Here is a 24,560-nt window from a genome sequence, read left to right as displayed (position 1 = left end):
GTACTGGCAGATCGGCCTGACTGAGAGGGCTAAAGAGAGATCAGCATTTTCCACACCTGATGGCCATTACCAATTCCGGGTGATGCCATTTGGGTTGAAAAATGTCCCCGCTACCTTCCAACGGTTGGTTAACGGGGTCCTAGCTGGTAAAGATGCCTACTGTGCAGCTTACCTGGACGACATAGCTGTCTACAGTTCCAGCTGGGAGGAACACCTGCTCCACCTCAAGGAGGTGCTTCAGGCTCTGCGACAGGCAGGCCTGACCATCAAGGCTAGTAAGTGCCAGATTGGGCAGGGTTCTGTGGTGTACTTGGGACACCTAGTAGGTGGTGGCAAGGTGCAGCCACTCCAGGCCAAGATTGAAACGATCAAGGCCTGGCAACCACCTAGAACACAGACTGAGGTGAGAGCCTTTTTAGGCCTCACTGGATATTACTGCAGATTCGTCAAGGGCTATGGTACCATTGTGTCACCCTTGACAGAACTCACTTCCAAGAAACAACCTAGGTTGGTGAATTGAACAGAGGCTTGTCAGAAAGCCTTTGATTCTCTAAAGGAAGCCATGTGCACGGCCTCCGTGCTCAAGGCCCCTGACTACTCCCAGGAATTTATTGTGCAGACAGAGGCTTCAGAGCATGGCATAGGGGCTGTTCTAGCACAGCTAAATGAGGAGGGCTCAGACCAACCAGTAGTCTTTATTAGCGGGAACAGAGGCGGAGTGCTATTGAGAGAGAGAAGCATTTGCTGTGGTCTGGGCACTGAAGAAGCTAAGACTCTACCTGTTTGGGACTCACTTCCGGATTCAGACAGACGACAGGACCCTCAGATGGCTCATGCAGATGAGGGGTGAGAATCCAAAACTCTTGAGGTGGTCCATTTCCCTACAGGGGATGGACTTTACGGTGGAGCATCGCCCAGGAGTTGAACCCGCCAACGCTGATGGTCTCTCCAGATACTTTCGCCTTAGCGATGAGAGCTCCCAGGAGGTCGGGTAGCTCTCCCCACTTTCAGCTGGGGGGACACATGTTAGACCTGACAGCCTTAGGGTGGTCACCCCTAAGTTTTTGCCTGCCTCCCTCCACTTTTTGGACTCTGTTTTGCTGGCTTTTAGACTCTGCGCACTTTACCACTGCAAACCAGTGCTAAAGTGCATATGCTCTCTCCCTTTAAACATGGTAACCTTGGATCATACCCAATTGGACTATTTAATTTACTTATAAGTCCCTAGTAATGTGCACTGTATGTGCCTATGGCCTGAAGATTAAATGCTACTAGTGGGCCTGCAGCACTGGTTGTGCCACCCACTCAAGTAGCCCCTTTTACCTTGTCTCAGGCCTGCCATTGCAAGGCCTGTGTGTGCAGTTTCACTGTCACTGTGACTTGCCATTTAAAAGTACTTGCCAAGCCTAAACCTCCCCTTTCTCTACATATGTCACCCCTAATGTGTGCCCTAGGTAACCCCTAGAGCAGGGTGCTGTGTGATTAAAAGGCAGGACATGTACCTGTGTAGTTTACATGTCCTGGTAGTGTAAAACCCCTAAATTCGTTTTTACACTACTGTGAGGCCTGCTCCCTTCATAGGCTAACATTGGGGCTGCCCTCATGCGTTGTTGAAGTGGTAGCTGCTGATCTGAAAGGAGTAGGAAGGTCATATTTAGTATGGCCAGAATGGTAATACAAAGTCCTGCTGACTGGTGAAGTTGGATTTAATATTACTATTTTAGAAATGCCACTTTTAGAAAGTGAGCATTTCTCTGCACTTAAATCCTTCTGTGCCTTACAATCCACGTCTGGCTAGGTTTAGTTGACAGCTCCTTGTGCATTCACTCAGACACACCCCAAACACAGGGCACTCAGCCTCACTTGCATACATCTGCATTTTGAATGGGTCTTTCTAGGCTGGGAGGGTGGAGGGCCTGCTCTGACACAAAGGACTGCCACACCCCCTACTGGGACCCTGGCAGACAGGATTGAACTGAAAGGGGACCTGGTGCACTTCTAAGCCACTCTTTGAAGTCTCCCCCACTTCAAAGTCACATTTGGGTATAAAACAGGGCTTCTGCCCTACCACCTCAGACACTTGCTGGAGAAGAAACCTGAACCAGAACCTGCATCCTGCCAAGAAGAACTGCTTGGCTGCTCAAAGGACTCACCTGACTACTTTCTACAGAGGACTGCTGCCTTGCTGAACTCTTGCCTTGCTGCAGAAGTGCTCTCCAAGGGCTTGGATAGAGCTTGCCTCCTGTTCCCTGAAGTCTCGGGACCGAAAAAATCGACGCACAGCCTGCTCCGCGGTGAAAAATTCACTGCATGCCGATCCGGAAAGACGCCGCTCGACCCCGCAAGGAAAAGATCGACGCGACGCCTGCGGTGCGACCGGAACTTCGACGCAGCGCCTGCTGTGAGGAAGAAAATTCCACCCACAACCCACCGGAACGACGTGCAGCCGGACAACAAGCCCAGGATTCCACGCATAGACCCCGGGCATCTGAAAACCCCACGACCCACAGAGGAGACCTGTCCGCGTGCCTGAAATCACTGCATGTCTTCCCCGCGTGAAAACTAACGACGTAAGTCCGCGTGTGAAGGGGCGAAACCGACACACACACCATTTTTCCACGCATCTCCTCCTCTGCGGCCCTTTGCTGAGATTTTTTACTCCAAACCAGGTACTTTGTGCTTGAAAGAGACTTTGTTTGCTTTTTAAAGACTTAAGACACTTCACATCACTTTTTAGTGATATCTCTACAATTTCTTATTGCATCTTTTATCGTTTTGATCTGCAGATATCCAGATAAATAATATATTTTTCTAAACACTGTGTGGTGTATTTTTGTGGTGCCATATAGTGTTATTGTATGATTTATTGCACAAATACTTTACACATTGCCTTCTAAGTTAAGCCTGACTGCTCAGTGCCAAGCTACCAGAGGGTGGACACAGGATAATTTGGATTGTGTGTGAGTTACCCTGACTAGAGTTAGGGTCCTTGCTTGGATAGGGGGTAACCTGACTGCCAACCAAAAACCCCATTTCTAAGAGAGGGCTTCTTGTATTCATCCCCAGTACCCTAGATAGGCAGTCCTGAGTCATAGTAGAAGGGGAAAACCAGTTTGACCCTGTCAAGTAGGAGAGTGGCAAAGAATGCTAAAGACAGGCTTGTCAGGTAGCAGCTGGGTCCCGCCACGTTGAAACAAGGGATCCAGAGTAATTTTACAGTAAAGCAAATAGGAAGTGCTGCAGGAGGAGGTGGGGACTACAAGAAAATAGGAATGCTTGGTCGACTTTTGCTAATCCCTGGCTGTTGTAAAGGTTAGGTCTGGTACCTCACACACCACCTCGTCTGAAATTTCTCTACCTGGGAAAACACCATTGGTAGAAGGCCCCGCTGGAAGAGGACGACTTGTAAAAGGACCTCAGAACTCACAAATTCTGCTGCTATCCAGTGACTGGAACTGATCTCCAAGAGTCATGTTTGGCATTCAGTTTACATTGATCGGGACACAAAAAAAAAGAGAAGGACGTCTGACTCTAAGAGGATCCAGCTGAGTAAAGAGGACTGGACCCTGCAGAAGACCTGGCTTTAGAGAGGCGTGATACACAGAAACCTACCCTGAGTACTTGGAGGCTTCAAGTCTGACCGGAAGAAACTTTCCCAACAGGTTGGAGTCTTGGGGCCTGATTTAGAGTTTGGCAGATGGTGTTACTCCGTCACAAACATGACAGATGTACTGTTCTTCGTATTATGATTCCTTTATATCCTTTGGCAGTCGTAATACGACAGACGGGATGTCCGTCACGTTTGTGACGGAGTAATCCGTCTGCTAAAATCTAAATCAGGCCCTAAGTTTAAAAGTTAAACCTTTGACCATGACAACTTGCTTGTGGCATTCAAGCTCTTCTCCGTTGCAGTCTGCTCGAAATGGCACCTGGACCCCAGTCCAACTATTGTTTATTCATAGTGCTTGGCTTTTTTTAAAACTCTTTTTGTCTTCAAACTTTAAACATTCATAACTCTGTTTCCCCTAAACCTGTAGTTTGAAGATCTCGGTGTCTTTTTACTTATTACATTTTCTCTCTTTTTTTCTACATTGGTTTGAAAATGTTATTTTATTGTGCCCTTTTCTTTTCTGAATTGTTGGTACTGCTTGAATTTAGGATGCACGTTTCCTTCAATTTTCTGTCTGTGCTACAGCTATCAGGAGTTGAACAGGGGTTCTCTCAAATGTATTCACTCCGTTACCCCCTCTTTAATGTATTTACCTTACCAGAGTGTAGTTGTTTTTGAGTTGGTAGCAGTACATTTTTGACAGCCTGCTTATGAGGAATAAAACAAAATAATGATGTATCAAGTGGGTTGCATATAAGTGATCTAATCGGGTGAGTTGGAGATGCTCAAACTCTGCCAATATTTGAAAAGAGTAGGACATGAAATGTTGGCCAGACAAAAACTACTTTTCGTAATCCGTGTAAAAAATATTGTGTGATCTTACAGTGATCATACTTTTTATACGGCTAACTGATATTTTAGGTACTAGCTTTCAAGTCCAGATCAATACCTTCGGGCAGTTAAAAAGAAAAGTTTTAAAAAATGTGGGAGCTTCCACTAACTAAATGAATTGTAAAAAAAAATCTGAGGTTTGATATCTTTATCCGCTTCATTGAGTGATCTAGTAATTTGTGATAACTATCTGGGTTCACTCTTGCATATCTTTTTTTTCCCTTGTGCCCACATTTCTCCACTCTCAATCACCCCTTTCTCATGCCCTACCCACCTATTTAATTAATGGAGTATGAGGCACTTATTTGAAATAAATGTATTTATAAGAGTCACGATTTTCTCACACAAGACCACAGGATTTTATTGTTAATACCTTAAGTAAAGTACTGTTGATGTTCTTATCTTGATAGATATACTTTATTTTATTGTTATCAACAATTACAAATAGTTTCAGAAAGACAATAATTGCATAGCCCATCTTTATAGTCCAGATTGGTCTTCATCTGAGCGCTTCCCTCCGTATCTGAAGAAACATGCTTAAATGTAGCCAATATGGTTTCCTTCCATTTTATTTTGTTGTATTGCAATATTTTTGTAGCGCTTGCCTTTATGTGGGACACCTGAATTACTTACCTACTTGGGTGGCACACTACATCATCAAGGGTGTGTGGATGGAAGGGAGTTGTCTTATTTTGATCCTGTGTGGGAAGTGTTTCCATGTTGTGCTTGAAGGCCTTCAAGGTGGGGTTATTGTGCTATGGTACACCACACTTAGCAATGCGATGAATGAGAAAGTGTGAGACACGGGTGCACAGTTTATGGTTTCAGAAAGCTGGCAGCTTAATTTATGTTACTTACAAAGTTTATGTAGTGTCACTGTGACCCTTGAAGGTATCAGAGCACTTTACAAATGTTCAACAGACAGGTGGAATAGCCAACAACCTCATCAAGGATGAAGGAAGATGTGACAGAATCCTCAAAGAGACCACCTCATGATTCAAAGCAAATAAAAAAAAAAAGAACAATAAGAACATGTCATGCGAGAAAATGAACATGATTTGCAGATTCTAAGACAAATTGTGTCCAGGAGTATAGTTTGTGTGTTCTAAAGCATAAATGTGTTCATCAGTATCACTTTAACTTCTTTCCTGAATGAAGCAGTTGAGGGGTTCAGTCTGATTTCAGGAGGTAGGAAGTTCCAGATTCTCGGTGAAATACCTGAGCAGGCTTGTTTATATGTTTTTCTTTTTATAGAATTTCAGTGATTTCAACACTGGGATACTAGTGCCCTTGAATGCTCTACAGCCATTCGATAGCTCCAGTTTTTTGCAAGGTATCTTGGGGTGTTGAAATGTAGTGTTTTGTGGTTCATGCAGGCAATTTTTAAATGAATCCTTGCCTTATACGGAAGCCAGTTTAGATATTTCAAATCAGGTATGATGTGATTGTTTCTTTTAGATCCTGTGATGAGCCTAGCCCCAGACTTAAGAGAGGCCATTAGATGTGCCAACTTAGATTTCGGAAGGCTGCAGAGGGTTGCACTTCCATAGGCAAACCTGAGAATCACTAGGGTTGAACAGCTGACTTAAAGTCATCAGAGGGTAGGAAAGGTTTTATTTTTCTTTAGGTGTTCATGTGAAAATGTGCTTCTTTAGTGGCGGACCTGATGTACTCCTGTATGTTAAGGTTCTTTTCAAGAGTTATTCCCAGAGAGCTTGTTGAATCTATAATGTGTGGAACGCAGTGGAGAATTGTTAGATGTTTCAGCTATTCTATGTGGTGCAGTGAGTGTTTGGTTGGGGCAATTAAGAGGAATTCAGTTTTGAGAGCATTTAGTTTGAAGTGATTGCAGGTCAGCCAGTTTTGAGCTTTTTGTATGGTTATCTTGAGAGACCTAATATCCTCAGGGGAAGAGATTTTCAAGTACAGCTGGGTGTCATCAGCGAACATGTGATAGTGGCTGTTAGATAAATTCAACAGTTCGGCTGAAGGGTCCATGAACAGATTTAATAGAGTGGGTGAGAGGGTGGAACCCTGTGGGACCCCTAATGTGGCCTCTGGAGTTAGATAAGGACATATTGACCTTGATTCTTTGAGTTCTGTTGTGGAGAAAAGAAGCAAACAAGTTAACAAAGGATCCCGATAGTCCCATCCTACTCTTGAGTAGATCTAGAAGGCTGTCATCTTTGACCGTATCGATGGCTAATGAGAGGTCAAGAAGGATAAGAAGGCAAGATTTGGTCTGATCCAACATTTTTAGCGCATGTGTGTTAACGCCTATTCAGTGCTGTGGCCCTGACGGAAACCGTATTGGAATTGGTCTAAGAGACTGAATTGTTCAACGTGGTTGCATAGTTGTACATGGACACATTTCACGAGGAGCTTCGTCCGGGTCGGAATATTAGAGATTGGGCATAAGTTGTTTGGGTCTGTTTGGTCCACCATGGGTTTTTTCAAAATAGGGGTAACCTGCCCAGCTTCAAGGCAGTCAGGTATTGATCCTTCAAGTAGTGAGTCATTAATTATCTTCACCTAGAGAGGGAGTAAGAACATTTTGATCTCGCTGAAGACATTCACTGGTAGAGGGTCACTAAAGTGGTTTGAGGGTTTTAGTGCTGTTAGGATTTTGAGAATGACTATTTCATCAAAGGTTTTGGAGCATTGTTTTTGGGGGTGTGAGCTGAGACATGGTGGCTCGGCGATCCAGAGGAATGGGTGCTAGTATGAAGTGTGAAAGGCAGGCGCTCCATAGCTGTCTGCAAATCATTTTCAATGTTTCTTGTCTTTTGTGTGAAGAAGGAGGAAAAATCATTGCAGTTTGGCTGTGTATTAGGTCCTGTAGGGGAAGGGTTGGGTTGCCTGTTGGATTGAAGCTTGAAAAATCCGAACAGTTTTTTTAGGATGATTTATAACGGTATATAATTGGTTTCTAAAGAAATTTACTTTTGAGCTTCTGACGGTTGTAAAGGCTCCTCAGTGATCTCAGGTGTTTGTGTTCGAGGGAAGGTGAGAGTCTCCGCAATCGAACATCTAGTCTAAGCTTACATCTTTCTGTATTTAGGCCATCATTGAACCATAGTTTTGATTCTTTGGTGGACATTCTTTTTAGCTGTAAAGGTGCTAAGGAGTCAAGAATGTTCAGCATGGAAGTGTTGTAGTGGTCTGTGAGGTCATGGACATCTGCCACATCCAAGGGAGGTAGCAAGATGTTATTGCTGAGCTTTGAGAAGCTCTGCATGTCCCTTACAGTATTTCTTATTTTCATAGTCCACTTGCACTGGGTTGTTCATTCTAATATATATTTTGTGTAAGGTTTATGGTCCTGAGCTGGCATAGGTTGGAGGAAGACATGAATCGGAGATCTGATAGGATGGACTTTGTTACTATCATCCCATATCTGATTGCCATTGTGAGATGTCCGAAGGCTGTTATAGCATGTAACTAGTTGGGACCCACGGTGGTGAACTAAATTAAAGTCTTCTGTTGGCCAGCGGCATGCAATTGATCTCTTCAATTATTCCTTGCCTGTTCAGTTTGTGATGGGTGGTTTATTGCTGTAGATTGGTACAGTACTGGGTGAAGGACATGACCCATAGCTGTTCTGTGTTATGCGACAATAGTATAAGGAAATGTATATGCAGTCTTTATGAACTACAATTGACTGTCCTTCTGACTGTTATTGTATTAATATGTGTTATGTAGTGTATAATGCATGTAATTCTGCAATCCCTCTATAAACACCTGCCTCTAATTTCTTTATAATATAATCATCCACTTGCGATGCACCCAGTCGCGGATTATATATTTAAAAAAAAAAGTGAAAGGCAGGTGACTGAGCAGCTGCTTAAAGCAACAAATTAAATGATGCTTTTCTTTCTTCTGCTCTGGTGTGTGTGTTTTTTTTTTTTTTTTTTTTTTTTAAGCTTTAAGCGATTTATCAGAAAGAACATGTTTAAATTGTCACAAAGTATTCTATTTTTATTCCTCATGTTTGCCAACATGCTCGCCTCTCTCTTTCATACAAAAGATCTACGCACCAAGGTTCTAAGTGGTTTGTGGGAATGGTGATGGTGTTGAGCCTGTATTATAGGGGATAAATTACCCACTGCCGTACATAAGGATATTTCAAATCACCTCTGAGTTCTGTAACCTCATAAAGGGACTCTGCCTTCGTCCTTGTTCCTTTATAGGGTTATCAAACTCCTCTGTGACTTGGGGTATCCTTATGTACAGCAGGGGGTACTTTATCCTCTATGGTATAATATAATTGCATTTATCTAACATTTACTACTACTAAAGGGGTACTGTATTGCCTTACGTTGGGCAACATGCAATTTTCTTTTTTTGTGAGCTTAATGTTGGTTATTGGGATTAGTCTTTCACTCTTAAGGAAATCATGACATGCTGTTAAACCGGGTTATATGTGGTATTTTAAATTAATAGTGGTTGGGTGTGATTTTGAGTGGAAGGTGGAGCGAGGAGTGTGAATTCATGCATTGTTTGGTGGCGTTAACAGGTGACCAACAAGCGATTAGGTGTTGTTAGTTTGCAGATGTATGACTAGGGCCACGTGGATTGTGCGATTATGTGTCTGCAGTTTATTTCACTTAATTATAGACTTGTCTCATTTTTTTGCACATCCATCATCGCCTGCATAATCTGCACATTTAAAAACATTGTTTCTAGTTCAAAAGTTACTAAAAATGCAGTGATACGTGTTGCAGCGTAGTAGAAGGCCCTTTGCAAAGGTTGACTGGTCACCTTTTTGTTGCCAATCGTTATATTTGTGTGTTAAATTGGTACTATTGAGGTGCAACTAATGACCAGGCAGGGCTTAGAAGGGTAAAAATGACAATAATTAAGTAATATTATCACAAGATGTGACGCATTATGTCACAATATTTGCCGTTTCTTAACAAACAGTTTACTCACCACTACTGCATAATTCGGCCCTCCCCTGCCGCATGATTCCAGTGGCTCTGGTTATGACTTTTACAGAGGAAATTGTGGGAAGTTTGTAGAGACACTATTAAAGCGAACATTTGTGTGACTTGGAGTAGGCTGTGTTCGGAGAGAGGAGGCATGCAGAGGCTGGTAAGGAAGGAGAGAGTCATTTGAAAGAAAAATAATCGACAATAGTGGCTCCCCTTAAATAACTGCTACCAGAGTGAATACAAGAAGTTCAGGGCTAACTGTAATCTGGGGACATTCTTGGCATATTATGATATACTTTACTTGGTTAGAGAGAAAGGATACTTTTCCCAAAACAAATGAATATATAAACAGCAAAAGTATGGCTCTCCACTCACACATTACAGCACATTCTAACAAAAAGCAATAACATTCAGCGATTACACTAAGATTTGGTGACTTTTCACAGCTTCAGAGCAAAAAACAAAGTACCTAGCACACTGACATAAGTCTCCCCATCCCAGAAAGATCTACAGGCATTATTACCACCTCATCCCAGGGACCTTCAGCGGAAGCAGATACTCACATTTCATCTGCTGGGGGTTGCTCTGCGTTCTGCTCTGTATGCTGCTGCTAGTTCAGAAGGATTGGGTTCACGGTCTCTCCAGAAGGGATTTTCAGGGTGGGGGTCAAGCAACTCCAGGAGAAATGGATAAGACCAACTCCTCGGAGCGAGCTTAGTGCCACCATTTCATCCCCTCTCCCCCATTATGCTCCTTGTAAGAAGGAGCTGGGGGTCGCCAGTCCAAATCTCGCACAACACTTTGTTTCAGTGATTTACATCTGCATTCATCTGGCTGAGTAAATCTCCCGTGCCAACTGTGCCCTATCAGTGATAGAAGGTGCTAAACAAATTGTAATAACATGAAACATCACAAAACGGTATTATGTGATTAATGTTCCAAGATTCCTTCAACCGAAAGGTACGTCTATCCATTTACAATGCACACCTGGCATACAATAATTTTATTAAGAGTGGGTTTCCTCTCCTAATTGATAATCTTGTTAAAATATTGGCAGTGCAACAAACCCAGTATAAATCTTTTATCTCCCCTTTAGTATTTGTTATCTTAACATTGTCTGTGTCCATTACAGTGCACCAATCTAGCCCTTGCTCTAGCTGGAGACCGCAGCTTGTCAGGATGACATGAACATTAGCTTTCTGGAGAAACCGAACATTGAACTTGCATATTTTATTCACTCTGTCAGAGGAAATCTGGCCTTTATGGTCATATGAGTTAGTCTTATCGTTCAAGTAGGGTGTCATTAATAACAAATTGGAAAAGAAAATCCCAATTAGACTAACTTTGAAGGGGCAAAGAATGATGCATTCGTTTCCAAGAGTCTTGGAAACTGCAGGCTCACAGTGAAGCTTATTCACTGTCTCTTGGCTGATCTGTTGCTCCATCTGAAGCAAACGTTTTGGTCAAGGCTAAAACCGTGACCAAGAAATACATTCGCTCATTTTTCAGTACTGGGCCAGTACCTCAATGGCCAAAGCTGGGAACTGGGATCAATGGTGTTTTGATTGGTCAATTTAAGATTCAAGCAGGGGATAGCATAGCAGATGAGTTGGCTGATACCTCAGGGTATCCACAGCAGGTGCCAAAGTTTGTTCTGTACCAGGAGAAGGGAAGGATCGCCTGCACCAGGAGAACCATCGGTGATTATGTCATGTGGTAGAAAAATAGCAAAGCACCTTCCTTGCTCAACTGGAGCCTGCATCCTGGATCGGGCTCTTGGTTCAGACTGTGCTCAGATTGACCAGAAAAATGCAAGACTTTTTTCATAAAAGCAAACTTTTCTAAGAGAAGACCAAGGAGACAACATAAAGAACAGCATAGACTTAATCAAGCTGGGACTGCAGTAGTGGAAGCTCGCACGGCCAGTACCACCCCCTGTAGTCAGAGGGGTTGGAGATATGATGTCAAAAAACACTCTCAAATAAGGAATGCATGCTGGTGTAACGTCAGAGCACTGTATACAGAACTAGACACCCACACTTCCGTAGCTCAGTTTGCTGACTAGCGGCCGAGTAGGATCTAGGCCATCCCTGCATCCAGATGCAGTCTCTGGAGTACTTATGAGGGGCCTCCAGCTAGTGAGTGTCAAATGCCCCATTCCCTGATACATAGCACCTGAATCCAGTTCAACAAGTCAGTGGTTCCACTGGGGACTGTGTATGTTGCATTTGGGAAATGCAGGTGGATCTCCACAAGGTAGATCTAGGATTCCTGGATAGCGTGGCTTGTTGCTTAACTTGACAGAAAAGATGCTCAATATATCAACCAGTTTTGTGCAACAGCACTTACCTTAAACTTAAACTACCCCATTGTCTCCCAGTGTGTGGGTCCAAATTTACTCTTCAGAAAAGTCTGATTGTTCGAGGTCTCCCATTTGATAGTTGCTAATGGAGAGTACAGGCTGGCAGTGGATGGTGTTTGCTCCAGACAGAGCATGCTCCGTATATAGGGAGAGCTGCTGCAAACTGCTTTTCGCCCGAATCCAGATGTGTGGCAAAGGCTACATGAGCTGAACAGTAAGTGAGGAAGCATTTGCTTAATATGTTGGAAAATGTTTGTTAGCCCCAATGTGCATAATTTTTTAGCAGAAGAGAACGAGGTTCAATTCACACAAACTGGTGAAAAGAAATGTGAACACACTCGCATGACCCATAATAGTAACGTTGCATTCAAAAAGACACGTACAGTACAGGCTACACAGATTTGTGAATTAACTCAAAAAGCAGTTTGCCGTCTTGCTACCTGCATGTTACTTACAGGTTGGGAACATAGGAGACCTGTGACAAAAAATAGACGCAAAATGTTGCCTTTGGTTGGGTATTCGGTTATATGTATTTTTTTATTTTTTTTTAATTACCTTGACGTGTGCTAGCATCCTGCATATAGGCAGGGTCATTTAAGATTCATGGTATTAACGTTGGTCTCATAGCAGAAAATACTATAATGACTCATGCAGTCCCTGAGGAGGAGCTCAATCCTACAGCAGCAAACACTAAACGTACTGTTTGGCTGAACCGAGCCCTCCATTCCACCACACGGCCAAGCCCTCTCCTTACCGGCTCTAGCTCCTTCCTGGGGCCAAGTTTGAGGCCTGCTTGGTCACATTGCTGAGAAACCTACAGCAGCATTTTGGTGAAATCTGGGTGCTGGGTCCGGTCATCTTAGATGTCAGAGGGGAATCCGGCTGCACACCTATCCAGCATGGAGAGACCTCTGGGATTTGGGGCAAAGATCTTACACAAAACCGCTTTGGCAGCTCTCGCACACCTTTCTTTTTCGTTTGCTCTAATGAATGGGAGTGATCGTTTGGTTATGCAGAAGCACAGAGGCATTCAGGCGAGATGTTTCTGACCATTAAACAATGCTCCTTATTACAATGTTTGGAAAGAAAATATGTACATTTTATCTTGCGAAAACACTGTGCCCTTGCACCAGGCTTCTTGGAGGTAGAATACTGCAATCTCTACAAACTGACACCCAGACAAAAACCTGCGGTGCATCAACAAATCTTTCCCCTCATGAACCCCCTGGCTATGTTCTGTAATGCATTTTTCTTGTTTTGTCTACAGACACCGGCTCTTCTGCTCTCTCCTTGCTGGCCAACTGCCGAGAATCATTATGATTATCCCAGTGAGGTGCTTCACCTGTGGAAAAATCGTTGGCAATAAATGGGAGGCATATCTCGGACTGCTGCAGGCCGAATACACAGAAGGGTATGCATAGTTAATATATGGTCAGAACCGTTTCCGTCCTTCTTGGGGCTTTTTCACTGTGTTTAAATGAAAGCATCATTTCACTCTGTGCTTTTTACAGTTCTGTAATAGAGGCCGGTTATCACTTTCAGTGTTATTGATTTAGTAGATTAACGGAAAGAGAGGACTGTGAGGTGACAACCGGAGTCAATGGTGTGCTTGTGGTGGCATGTACAGATGAGGCACATGCAGTCCTAACTATGCACTGCTTGCCAGTTTCAAGCCCAGTATTTTAAACACAGCGTGTGTGCATTAAAAAGTAGAATTTATATTTATTATTATAATTTTTTTTTTTTGTAGCTCTTTTTATTGTGGAATGAGTCTGCAGTGGGCCAGGCAAGGAGTCTAGAGGAATGTTTATTTCTATTGGTGATTGATTGACAGTGGTAGGAACTGATTTGGGAGTGTGGCATTTATATTTGTAATTATTCCTTTCAAAGACACTTCTTGATAAACGACTTGTTCTGGTTAAACCCTGCAATGGTTTCAATGTATAGTGTGAAAAGTGACACTGTTTAGGAAACCATGTCCTCTTAGAGCTGTATTTTTTTGTGTTTTGGGGGAAAGGGGAGGATGGGCGTTATGGCCAGAGATAACTTTTTATCTATCTGCATCTTTTTATTTTGTTTTCTTGTTTCACCTCTTCTGAGTCGTGGCCTACCACCCCCCTCCTCCAACTCAGCAATGGTATTAGCATATTACACCATGTACATCTGCATATATAAAACACCTATACTGGTGTTTTCTGACTCCTAACACTCACCTACATGAGCAGCATACTGTGGGAGAGTAGTGAAAGACACATGCCAGTTTTCCTTTTCTCTGAAAAGGTCATACATTTATACTGGCACTTGGGAAGATATACCAGGTATTTTTTAGTTCGCAGCCTACCTTGCTAAAGATATCTTGGGGATATTCAGAATGCTGACCTATAAATGCGTTCTGTCCGTTGCTTGACATTGGTTACTCAAATTTTCTTGCTTTCCATCTGCTGGCTTTATTTGTTCTAGGCTGTGCAGATTGAGTTCATACATTGCCTTCCCCAAACCTTATTTACTTCAGAGCGCTCCCTGCCTGTAAATCTTGTTTTTATCTCATCACATTTGCTGTGCATTCAAAGACCGAGGTCCAATATCAGGCGCTGTCTTCAGAGGGCGCTTGTTTACTTTACTTTTCTTCCTCCGACTTCAAAGTGAGAGAATTTATGTGACAGGCTTACTGGTTACCGGGGGTAGGAAAGAGGTTGTTTTTTCTAGCACAAGACAACATTTAAATTAACTGTGTAAGTATTTCAGAATATATCAGAATTAGGAATACAAGTGAAGCACATTTTGTTATTTCTGAAGTATGTTGGAAACAAATACTTCAATATGATCAAAACAAATAATTACACTAGGTGTTGCAATTTCCACCCATTACCTATGAACTGTATAGTTTTATTAGTAAAACTGTATGTCCATACAAATGTAATGATCATTTCAATTGAAAATGTGTTGTTTGTAATGACAGTATTCTACCACACCATGAATACTCCATTCTACGCCACTACACTTTATTCTCCACCACCTTACACCACTGCACTCTACTTTGAACCACTCCATTTTACAACTCACCACTGCACTCTACAGCACTCCACTCCACTGTACTCTATGCAGCTTTACAATAAGCCTCTCTATTCTGCTGTGTGCCACTCTACTCTATGCCAATGTAATCTTCGCCACACTACTCTAATTTTACTTTTTGCCACTCTATGCTACTCTACCCCTCACCACTCAACGCCACTGCACTCTGCATCACTCAACTCTACACCACTGCACTTGGTAACACTTTGTGCCACAGCACTCTTCACCACTCTAATCTATGCCACTGTATTCTACAATGTTGCATTGTACATCACTGAATTCACTGCAACACTCTATGCCACTGCACTTAACACCTGTCCACTCTTTTCCACTCCAGTGTATGCCACTCAATAGAACTCCACACTATGCCGCTCCAGTACACAACACTCTCTGCCACCTCACTCTATTCCACTCTACGGGACACTATGCCACTAACTTTTGGACATACTGAGCAGCCGCCATACTGGTGTACAACATAGATTCTAAGAAGGAGCGCAAGACTTTCCAGTGTAACTGCTGCTTGCACTAGCTCATGAGGTAGGTAGTGCTGCAATATTTTAAACACAATCATTCAAGTGTGCGGCTACTAACCAGTGAGGATGTCCAAGCGCTGAGGGTCTAGCTGCTTCAGGGGGGTTCAGTTGAACAGCCAGGTGCTGAGTGCCTTCCAGAATTCTAGAAGAGAGCTGCAGGCGTGGAGGTGAAGTGGGGGGGCATTGCAGGATTTAGTTGTGAGGTTCGTCCTCCACTGTTGCTACAGCGGATGCGGTGATGCGCTCAAATAAGAAGGAGGTGGAGCACAGATGTGCACCGTCTGGCCAGTTTGGTGGCTATTTTGCATTTGCTGGGCATGATGGGATGACCCTACTCGGCACAGTCTATGATCCAGGTGGTGAAGTTGTTGACAGCTTGTTATAGGTTGCGTGCAGTGTCAAGGTGAGAAGTGTTGAGGGAGTCGATCCACTGGCTCCATGACGCTTTGCTCCAGCTGTGGTGGGGGGCACTGGATGCCTTGCGGATGGTGCCCGTCTGGTGATGGCAAAGTGGACAATGGCATTGTCTGTCCAGGTGAGTTTGGTGATACGACTGTACTTGACTGTCGGTGGCTGTGAAGACTGCATTGTGTGTGGGGCTAGTGACTAGTTGGGGAGGCTGATGATGCTCGTGCTTTAGAGGAGGTTGACCGTGTTGGTGTAGTCAAGGTGGAAATTGAAGTCTCCGAGGAAAATCTAATCCTTGGAGTCAATGGTAAATGGGGAAATGAAGGCAAGGATGGTGGTGCAGAAGTTGGGGCATGGTCCTGGAGCTCTGTAAGTGAAGGTGTCCCTGATGGTGGATTTGCTGTCTGTTTGAAGTTTAAAATTGAGGTGAGCCAAGATTGCGGTGGTGGTGCAGGGGATGTTTTCACTGTGGATGATGGCGATCCTGCCTCTGTGTTTGTTTGATACAGTCCCGGTGTGCTGCCTTGTAACATTGTGTGTTGCTGAGGCAATGTTCAGAGTGGATGCGGAGGTGAGCCAGATCTCGGTGAGGAAGATGACATTAAGGGTGATAGTGGTGATGAAGTCCCAGATTTTGGTGACATACTTCCAGACTGATCCTGTGTTGAGGAGAAGGCAGTTAAGTTGCTCCTAAATGGTTATAGTGGGCGTGGCTGTGGTTTTTGTGTGAGTTCCGGTATTGCAGGAAAAGAAAGTGCAGGTAGGTGACCGGTCCTGCCATTGATCACAGAGAAGTGCAGCAGCATTTGTTGTAGAGTCTGGGGTCCAGGGCTCGGTGGTGGTGTAATTGCGGTTAGCGGTAGAACCAGTTTTCCTGGTGCTGAAAACAAATGGGCTTGCCTTTGGCGTGCCAGCAGCATGCCCGTGGTGTGATTGCACTGCGGCCTCTATTACGTAGCTCCTGGTAGGAGAGAGGGGCACTTGATGGTAGTGAGTGGGGCCTGAGGGAAGTAGGATCAGCAGAGGAAGAAACGGGTTGGAAAGCGAGCGGGCAATAACCGTGGAATAGAGGGCAGAATACAGGTCGCAGTACAATAGAAAACAAGTGAAAATACGGCAGATAACATGTGAAAATACAACAGAAGCAAGTCAAAATTCGGCAGAGAACAAGTCAGGAAACAACAGTAAACAAGGCAGAGTACCAAGAAGATGGGCACAAAGCAGGGGAAGGCGAGACAAAATGCAGAAAACGGGCGACAAGCGGAAGACCTGCTGCTCGGGCAGCAAGGTAGTTGCTGAGCCAGGAACCCAGCCACCACTTTAACTGCAGCACCTGCTAACAGGTCCTGGATGTTAAGATTTCTCAAAAAAGAGATTGCCCTTTGCAGCAGAGAGAAAATGAGTCCTCCCAAATACTGTTCGTCACCAAAGCACTTGAAACAGACCAGTGAAAGACAATATCATAACCTTCTCACCCTTAGCCTTTGACTCGGATTTCCTGCCTCAATTAAAAAAAATTGATGCATAACTGTACATATTAATTTATTGTTGGTTTATATTCGTGGACTGGGTTTTATAGTCATTTGTTTTTAAAACTTTTTTGTGAATGCAAACTAACCACATACTAAGAAAATGGATCATTGACCCTAGTTGTCAGTCCTGGCCACATCAAAGCACTTTATACTTTCTGACTTTCAGCCACTCTGCTTTATAGCTTGACAAAAAGACATTTTCAAAGCCAATAGCTCTTGCATAGGTGCGGCCTACTGACTTTGCCAGTGCTTGCTTAGATTCCCTAAAGTGTGTGGGGCAGAGGACTTCCTTTTGGTCACGATATCTTTTGTGTGGAAAAATATTATATGCGAGAATCATTTCACATGTAAAAACGAGATTAGCATTGTACTGACGGAAATTAGAATTGCATCTGACTTCTGTGAACTGTGGCATTTCATGAATTGCAGTCACAAGACTGTAATTTTATTCGCAGTCCACTGAACATCTTGTGCACTAACCTCTGTGTCTAGAATGCTGCCAGATGTGCAGACTCACTTGTTGGTTAAAGGTCACAGCGGATTTTTGCGGTATCTTTTTGTCAAACCTTTTACGATGCCCATCTTGGATAATCCATCCATGTCAGTTGGTAAAGTACATGTTTAATCGTGATTAACACAAGCTTAGCTTCTCCAGTCCATTTGTACGAGTTGATTACACGTGAGGACTATTTGATGAGCCATCTGGTCGCACAAAGTATGAGCTGAATCCCATATAGAAAAGCTAAGAACAATATTTCGTTTCTTTATGCAAGCCTGAAATAGTATAGAAGCAGCGGTGAATTTAAACATTGTGTATGCACTAATGCAACAATTTCATCGGCATGTGTGTTCAATACATTTGACATACGGTCTATTTATATATAATTCTGGGAAATTTAAATTGGTTTTACCTGCCAGTGGGGGCCTCTGAGTGCTCAAGAAAAGAAGCTCTGCCAAAGCAGTTTGCTAGGCTTATAACCGACCGTGCCTTTGGTGAGTTTGTGTGTGCGCTAGATGCAGAAGGTGGTTTTTGATCTCGCCCTTCGGAGTAATCTTTAATCCGCCAGCACACAAGCCATCGGCCAGAAGTTGTTCAAGTGATGGAGTTGTGTGAGCAGGTAGGTGGGAGTTTAGGGTCCCAGACTGTGTGCGGCACTCAACCCAACAAGTACAGCAAACCTTTGTCCCTCAAGGAAAATACAAATTCGAATAAATGGTTTAGTTCATGAACTTTTAATTCTACTCAATATATAAATATTTAATTAAACGCTTTTTAAACAATGTTAGTGTTTACAAAGTTCACTCTTTCAAGTTTTGAGCAAGATTTGTTTTTGAGTATTCTGAATGGAAATAGAAACTCGAACTTCTGCAAGTTACCATTCACTCATACAATAAAGGGGTGAGACTCTGAAATCCTCTGAGACGTATTTTCCCACATGTCAGTCTGTTTGTGCCATTGCAAATGGCATAGGTATATGGACGAACAAGAACCATGTCTTGTTCTGAAATTCCTACCACCACTGTTACTGAACCCTATATATTTTTATATATTATATATATATATATATATATATATATATATATATATATATATATATATATATATATATATATATATATATATATATTCCAGTGGCATAGAAGCAAAGCAGCAACTTAATTTCGACAAGGAAGTGCCACTGCATTACTTTTTTCATCTTAATCATTTTTGTTTCAAGTAAGTCTATTATGGTGTGGTCCCGTCAGTATGATTTCAAACAGTTCCTCTAGCATGGTAATCATAAACACTCCTGTGCCCCTTTCGCGATGGACCTTTGGAGGTGGACGTGGTGGCTGCATGTTTGTTTGTTTGGTGGTTGTCATGCCTTTACAGCATGTGACTGAACATGTGAAAATAACTCATTTAATGGTAGTCTGACTTAATTCTGCACCTTGCGAGTACAAGTGCAGCCTGATAAGGGCTCGTCTCGGAAGATGCAGGACTGTTCTATGGGTCACCATCCTAAGTATGCTTCCTTGGTAGTCAACTGACACTTCAGAGTGGCTTATATTTAGTTATTTATATGCAGCTAAATAAGGATATTCGGGTGCCAGACTGCATTAATGATAGTGACTGGGTGTATATATAAAACAGTTACCTATGGTGAAATCACACTTAATGTCCATCTAGTCAAATAACAGTAGCAGTAAGAAGGGCCGAGTTGCTCCTGTCTGGATTTGAACATGCTAAACCTCAGTAGGTCCGCAGACACTCGACTCGTTGCCATGAAGGCAGAACAGTGGACTCGCTTACATGATTTGTAACATTTAATCTACATTGTCGCTTCCTTGTTTTAAGTTTGGGCCCCAGCTTTGAATCTTTCTGTGGTCTGAGGCGTGGCTCGAAATTGGAGAATATACTTATTATGGTACCCAAGAAGGAAGTTGTGTGCCTTCGCAAGAGGCACGTAGCTTACCCGTTTACCACTACATAAACATTGAGTGAAGTGTTTTGGGGTGGATCAGCTGTAAAGGCTTAATTGTTTTGTTATTTTACTATTGCACTCCTTGTTTAAAAATATCCAGCTTTTGATCTCAGAAGAGGCTTTCCTGTCACTTTTGGCTTTGGATTATGTTCTTCTTGGCCTATGTCCTAATCCCTTGTTTGTACAGTTTTTCTTCCTCGTTAGAATTCAAACTATTTTGTTGACCAGGTACCAACGCCATTTTCATCCATTTGGCCAGGCCCATGTTTTCAGGCTCGAACGCTCGGTCTCCCTTGGGGTACAACTTTTGGTTTTGCACAAGAGCACATCAGTAAGAAGGAAAGTGGGAAGGAGAAAAGAAAGGTGATGGGAGGATGTGAGTAATTTTAAAAATAGGAGATGGCAAAAAGGAGTCGGGAGATGTATATCTATACATTTCTAGGAAAGTGGGTGTGCTGAAAAACTGGTTTCCGATCCATACCAGAAGAGTACCTGCTTGTGTGGCTGTAGGCCAGGGTGGTTGGTGTGGTCAGACTCCAGAAACCATCACACACATTCTGCCGCACAAATAATGTCTGGATACCTTGCAGGCACCCTCCTCTCCTTGTTAGGAGCGGTGTATGCTTAGTTCTCTCAAACATGCGATTATGTGGTCAGTATGGCTCTAAATGTACCTTGTACTGCTTACAAATTAAGGGGGTTATTCTAACTTTGGAGGAGGTGTTAATCCATCCCAAAAGTGACGGAAAAGTGACGGATTTACCACCAGCCGTATTACGAGTCCATTATATCCTATGGAACTCGTAATAAGGCTGGTGGTATATCCGTCACTTTACCGTCACTTTTGGGACGGATTAACACTCCTCCAAAGTTAGAATAACCCCCTAAGTGTCTAGCAAATGTTTAACTTTCTCTAGTCCCTACTGGGGTAGAAAGACTCCATTTCGGCACTTTCTTGGGAAGGTCTGCCGCTCTGCCTTATGACAGCTCAATGTCTAGTATCTAGATGCAACTCCGTACAGATCACGGCCTCTAATGCGCACTCCCTCCTCTCTCCTAGTGATGCCCTCGACGCCCTGGGGCTGAAGAGATACTGCTGCCGCAGAATGCTGCTAGCTCACGTGGATCTTATCGAGAAGCTGCTGAACTACGCCCCACTGGAGAAGTGAGGATTGTAGCCTCTGAAGATCCAGCGACTTGCGGACCAAACCACTTTCCGATGTGTGCTGTGACTGCGGGTGCGAAACACTGTCTCCAGATGCATCGCCTCGCTGCTCTGTCCGCCCACCACTTCAAACAGAACAAGAAAGATGGATTCCATTCCCACCGAGACTTCTCAAAGCTTGCAGTGTAATTAAACTCTGGATGAAAAATGTTCCCAAGTCCAGCAGTTAGAGACGGTTTTAAAGAGGGGTCGGGTCGGTCTGTCCTGTGTCTGCCAAGGTTTGTTTTGTACATTGTTTAATAAAGATGGTTTTGTTGTAACGTGATGTATTGTGGCTGTTTTGTTGTCCATGCAGGGTGAAGCTCATGGACTCGATGTAATCCAATTGTAAGTATTTGAATCAAAAGTCCTGAAAGCGTTTCGTTTCACGCCATTCAGTTAATCAATAACCATGTGTTGCTGTGTTGTTTCAGAAAGTTGTCTGAATCATTTTTATGCGTCTCAAGTGTTTGCCTTCTAAATAAGAATGCAAAGATCCACGATTTAAAGAAACACGTGATTCCTCGCAGCACAAATGTATCATTTAAAATTATTACAATATACAGATCCAGCTTCACTATCCACTAAAGTCTTCTTCTTCTTCTTCTTCTTATTATTATTATTTTAAATCCTGGCCTGTTTTAAAGGCTGTTATTAGACGATGGCATTATAGTACAATTATCCCTCTCAGGCTGAAAATCGCAGAGAATCAACATTTTACAAGGACTTAAGATTCCTTATCTTAATGTAAGCCAGCCATGAACATCTCTGAGGACCCCAACCCGAACAGAAATCTTAATTTGGTTAATTAGTTCTGTAAATCATCTAATACTTTTGCATGAATTCTTTCCTCCGAAGAAAACTCATTCTACGTGGGTCTTCCTGTTAAATTGCTAACGAAGCTTTAGCTGTTTTATTTTTTATTTTTTGGAGATCAGTAAAAATATAAGATTTAAAGTCGTCATAAAGAAAAGTTAACTTAATTTAGTATTAAGAGCATGTGAACGCCCCTTGCATTCCTCTCGGTCTGTTACCTCCTCAGTGTTCTTTCCTCATGCCCTTCTGTTAGACCTGACACATATAAGCAGTGGTTCCCCCCCAGATGTTTTACACTTCTTTGGAGTAGGTTTCAACAGTTTTCCTCTTCAAGAGCCTAGGAGCTCTGAGCACTTTTCCTCTGCCACTGCAAGTTGAAAGTGCCCACACTATCCATATGAGTTAGAAACTGGCACCGTCACCTGTGTGCAGGTTTGAGTGGCCAGGCCAGGTATGTATGGCGGTTGGCCTCTCCAACTCACGCGTCCATGTCTACGACTGAGTAGGGTGGTTCTTATGTGGATGCACACATGGCCGAAGTGACAATGGCGTGTGTATTTTTGCATGAGTATTTATGATGGGAACGGAACCTGAGGACTGAGGCCAACCAAGGCTCACGAGCACCATGGTGGTGGCTGTCACCGGTGTCACTTGCGTGTGCTAGGCCACAAGTGCCAAAAAACCACGCATGTTCGCACTGCCACTGCGAGCTGCTCTGCCCATGCAGTGATATGGGACACCGAGGCTTATTAAGTCCAGTTGCAATAAGGGATTGGAGGGGAGCAGTCTTGTAGTATTTTATATCCTTGGACTCAGGATGACAAACCCAAGCCATATGTAACAGTAGCTTTGCCACCCCTGGTCAGAAAGTGCCGCTCCTAGGAAGTGGGCATTTCTAGGCTTTGGGACAGGTTCTGGTGCCCCATAAATTGGGCTTAATTCCAGGAGTCCCTGGGGAAGAGCACATCTGAACATTCCCCCAGATGACCCCTATAAAACTTGGGCATCCAGAACAGATCCTTGCCATTTGGGAGCCTGGTGAGATAGAGGAGGGAGAGGTTGTGACACTTGGCCTCCTGGAGCCTGGCACCCATATAGATCTGCATTCCAGGTCCCCAAGGCAGACATGGAGAACATTAAGAGGAGACATCTGTAGTTAGACGTAATACCCTTCGAACTACCCCCCACTTTAAAGGTTTTACTAAGTGTAAGTAGGGGTACTCAATGTCTGCAACTTAGAGTACCCCCAACAAATATAGGCAACCAGTGCGGCTGGACTGTGTCGGGACACTGTCAGAGGAATCTTGGTGCCCATGAGGATAACTTTCCAAAGAAGGGGATCCACACACCATTCTCGATTAATCCCTTCGCTGACAGGCCTTTTCCCCCTCCTGTGCCGAACTTTTTTTTGGCTATTTGGGGCAGTTCGCGCTTAGGCCCTCATAACATTTTGTTCACATAAGCAACCCACGCCAAATTTGCGTACTTGTTTTCCAATATCCTAGGGATTCTAGAGATACCCAGACTTTGTGGGTTCCGCTGAAGGAGACTGAGAAATTAGCCAAAATACAGTGAACATTTTTATTTTATTTTTTTCATAAAAATTTGAAAAAAGGACTGCAGAAGGCAGCTTGTGTTTTCTTCCCTGAAAATGGCATCAACAAAGGGTTTGCGGAGGCAAGATCACCATCTTCCCAGCTTTCAGGAACCGGCAGACTTGAATTGGAAAACCCAATTTATCAATATAATTTTGACATTTTACTGGGACATACCCCATTTTTACTATTTTTTTGTGCTTTCAGCCTCCTTCCAGTTAGTGACCAAAATGGGTGTGAAACCAATGCTGGATCCCAGAAAGCTAAACATTTCTGAAAAGTAGACAACATTCTGAATTCAGCAAGGGGTCATTTGTGTACATCCTACAAGTGTTTCCTACAGAAAATAACAGCTGAAATAAAAAAAATATTGAAATTGAGGTGAAAAAAACAACACTTTTTTTCCACGTTTTACTCTAACTTTTTCCTGCAATGTCAGATTTTTGAAAGCAATATACCGTTACGTCAGCTGGACTCTTCTGGTTGCGGGGATGTATAGGGCTTGTAGGTTCATCAAGAACTCTAGGTACCCAGAGCCAATAAATGAGCTGCACCTTGCAATGGGTTTTTATTCTATACCAGGTATACAGCAATTCATTTGCTGAAATATAAAAAGTGAAAAATAGGTATCAAGAAAACCTTTGTATTTCCAAAATGGCCACAAGATAAGGTGTTGAGAAGTAGTGGTTATTTGCACATCTCTGAATTCCGGGGTGCCCATACTAGCATGTGAATTACAGGGCATTTCTCAAATAGACCTCTTTTTTACACACTGCCTTACATTTGGAAGCAAAAAATGTAGAGAAAGACAAGGGGCAATAACACTTGTTTTGCTATTCTGTGTTCCCCCAAGTCTCCAGATAAAAATTGTACCTAACTTGTGTGGGTAGGCCTAGCGCCCACGAAAGGAAATGGCTCAAAACGCAGCGTGGACACATCACATTTTTTTCACAGAAAACATAGGTGTTTTTTGCAAACTGCCTACCTGTGGATTTTGGCCTCTAGCTCAGTCGGCACATGGGGAAACCTAGCAAACCAGCGCATTTTTTTAAAACTAGACACCTAGGGGAATACTATATGGGGTGATTTGTGGGGCTCTGACCAGGTTCTGTTACCCAGAATCCTTTGCAAACCTCCA

At 43.2% G+C, this 24,560-nt stretch overlaps 1 protein-coding gene across 1 annotated transcript in view; it reads left to right on the top strand.

Annotated features, from left to right (window-relative positions):
• POLR2L (RNA polymerase II, I and III subunit L) overlaps positions 1-21,292 on the top strand; it is a 32,993-nt gene extending 11,701 nt beyond the window's left edge. Inside the window, exons 2-3 of the mRNA XM_069223117.1 lie at positions 13,065-13,208; positions 20,868-21,292. Of these exons, the coding sequence (XP_069079218.1) occupies positions 13,114-13,208; positions 20,868-20,976 (204 nt within the window). The 5' untranslated portion in view covers positions 13,065-13,113 and the 3' untranslated portion in view covers positions 20,977-21,292. The remainder of the gene's footprint in view (positions 1-13,064; positions 13,209-20,867) is intronic.
• Positions 21,293-24,560: the final 3,268 nt, after the last annotated feature.

This window comes from Pleurodeles waltl, chromosome 3_1, assembly GCF_031143425.1.
Source record: "Pleurodeles waltl isolate 20211129_DDA chromosome 3_1, aPleWal1.hap1.20221129, whole genome shotgun sequence".
Taxonomy (NCBI): Eukaryota; Metazoa; Chordata; class Amphibia; order Caudata; family Salamandridae; genus Pleurodeles; species Pleurodeles waltl.
The sequence above is the reverse complement of the archived record's forward strand: the minus strand, read 5'-3'. Positions and strand labels throughout refer to the sequence as shown.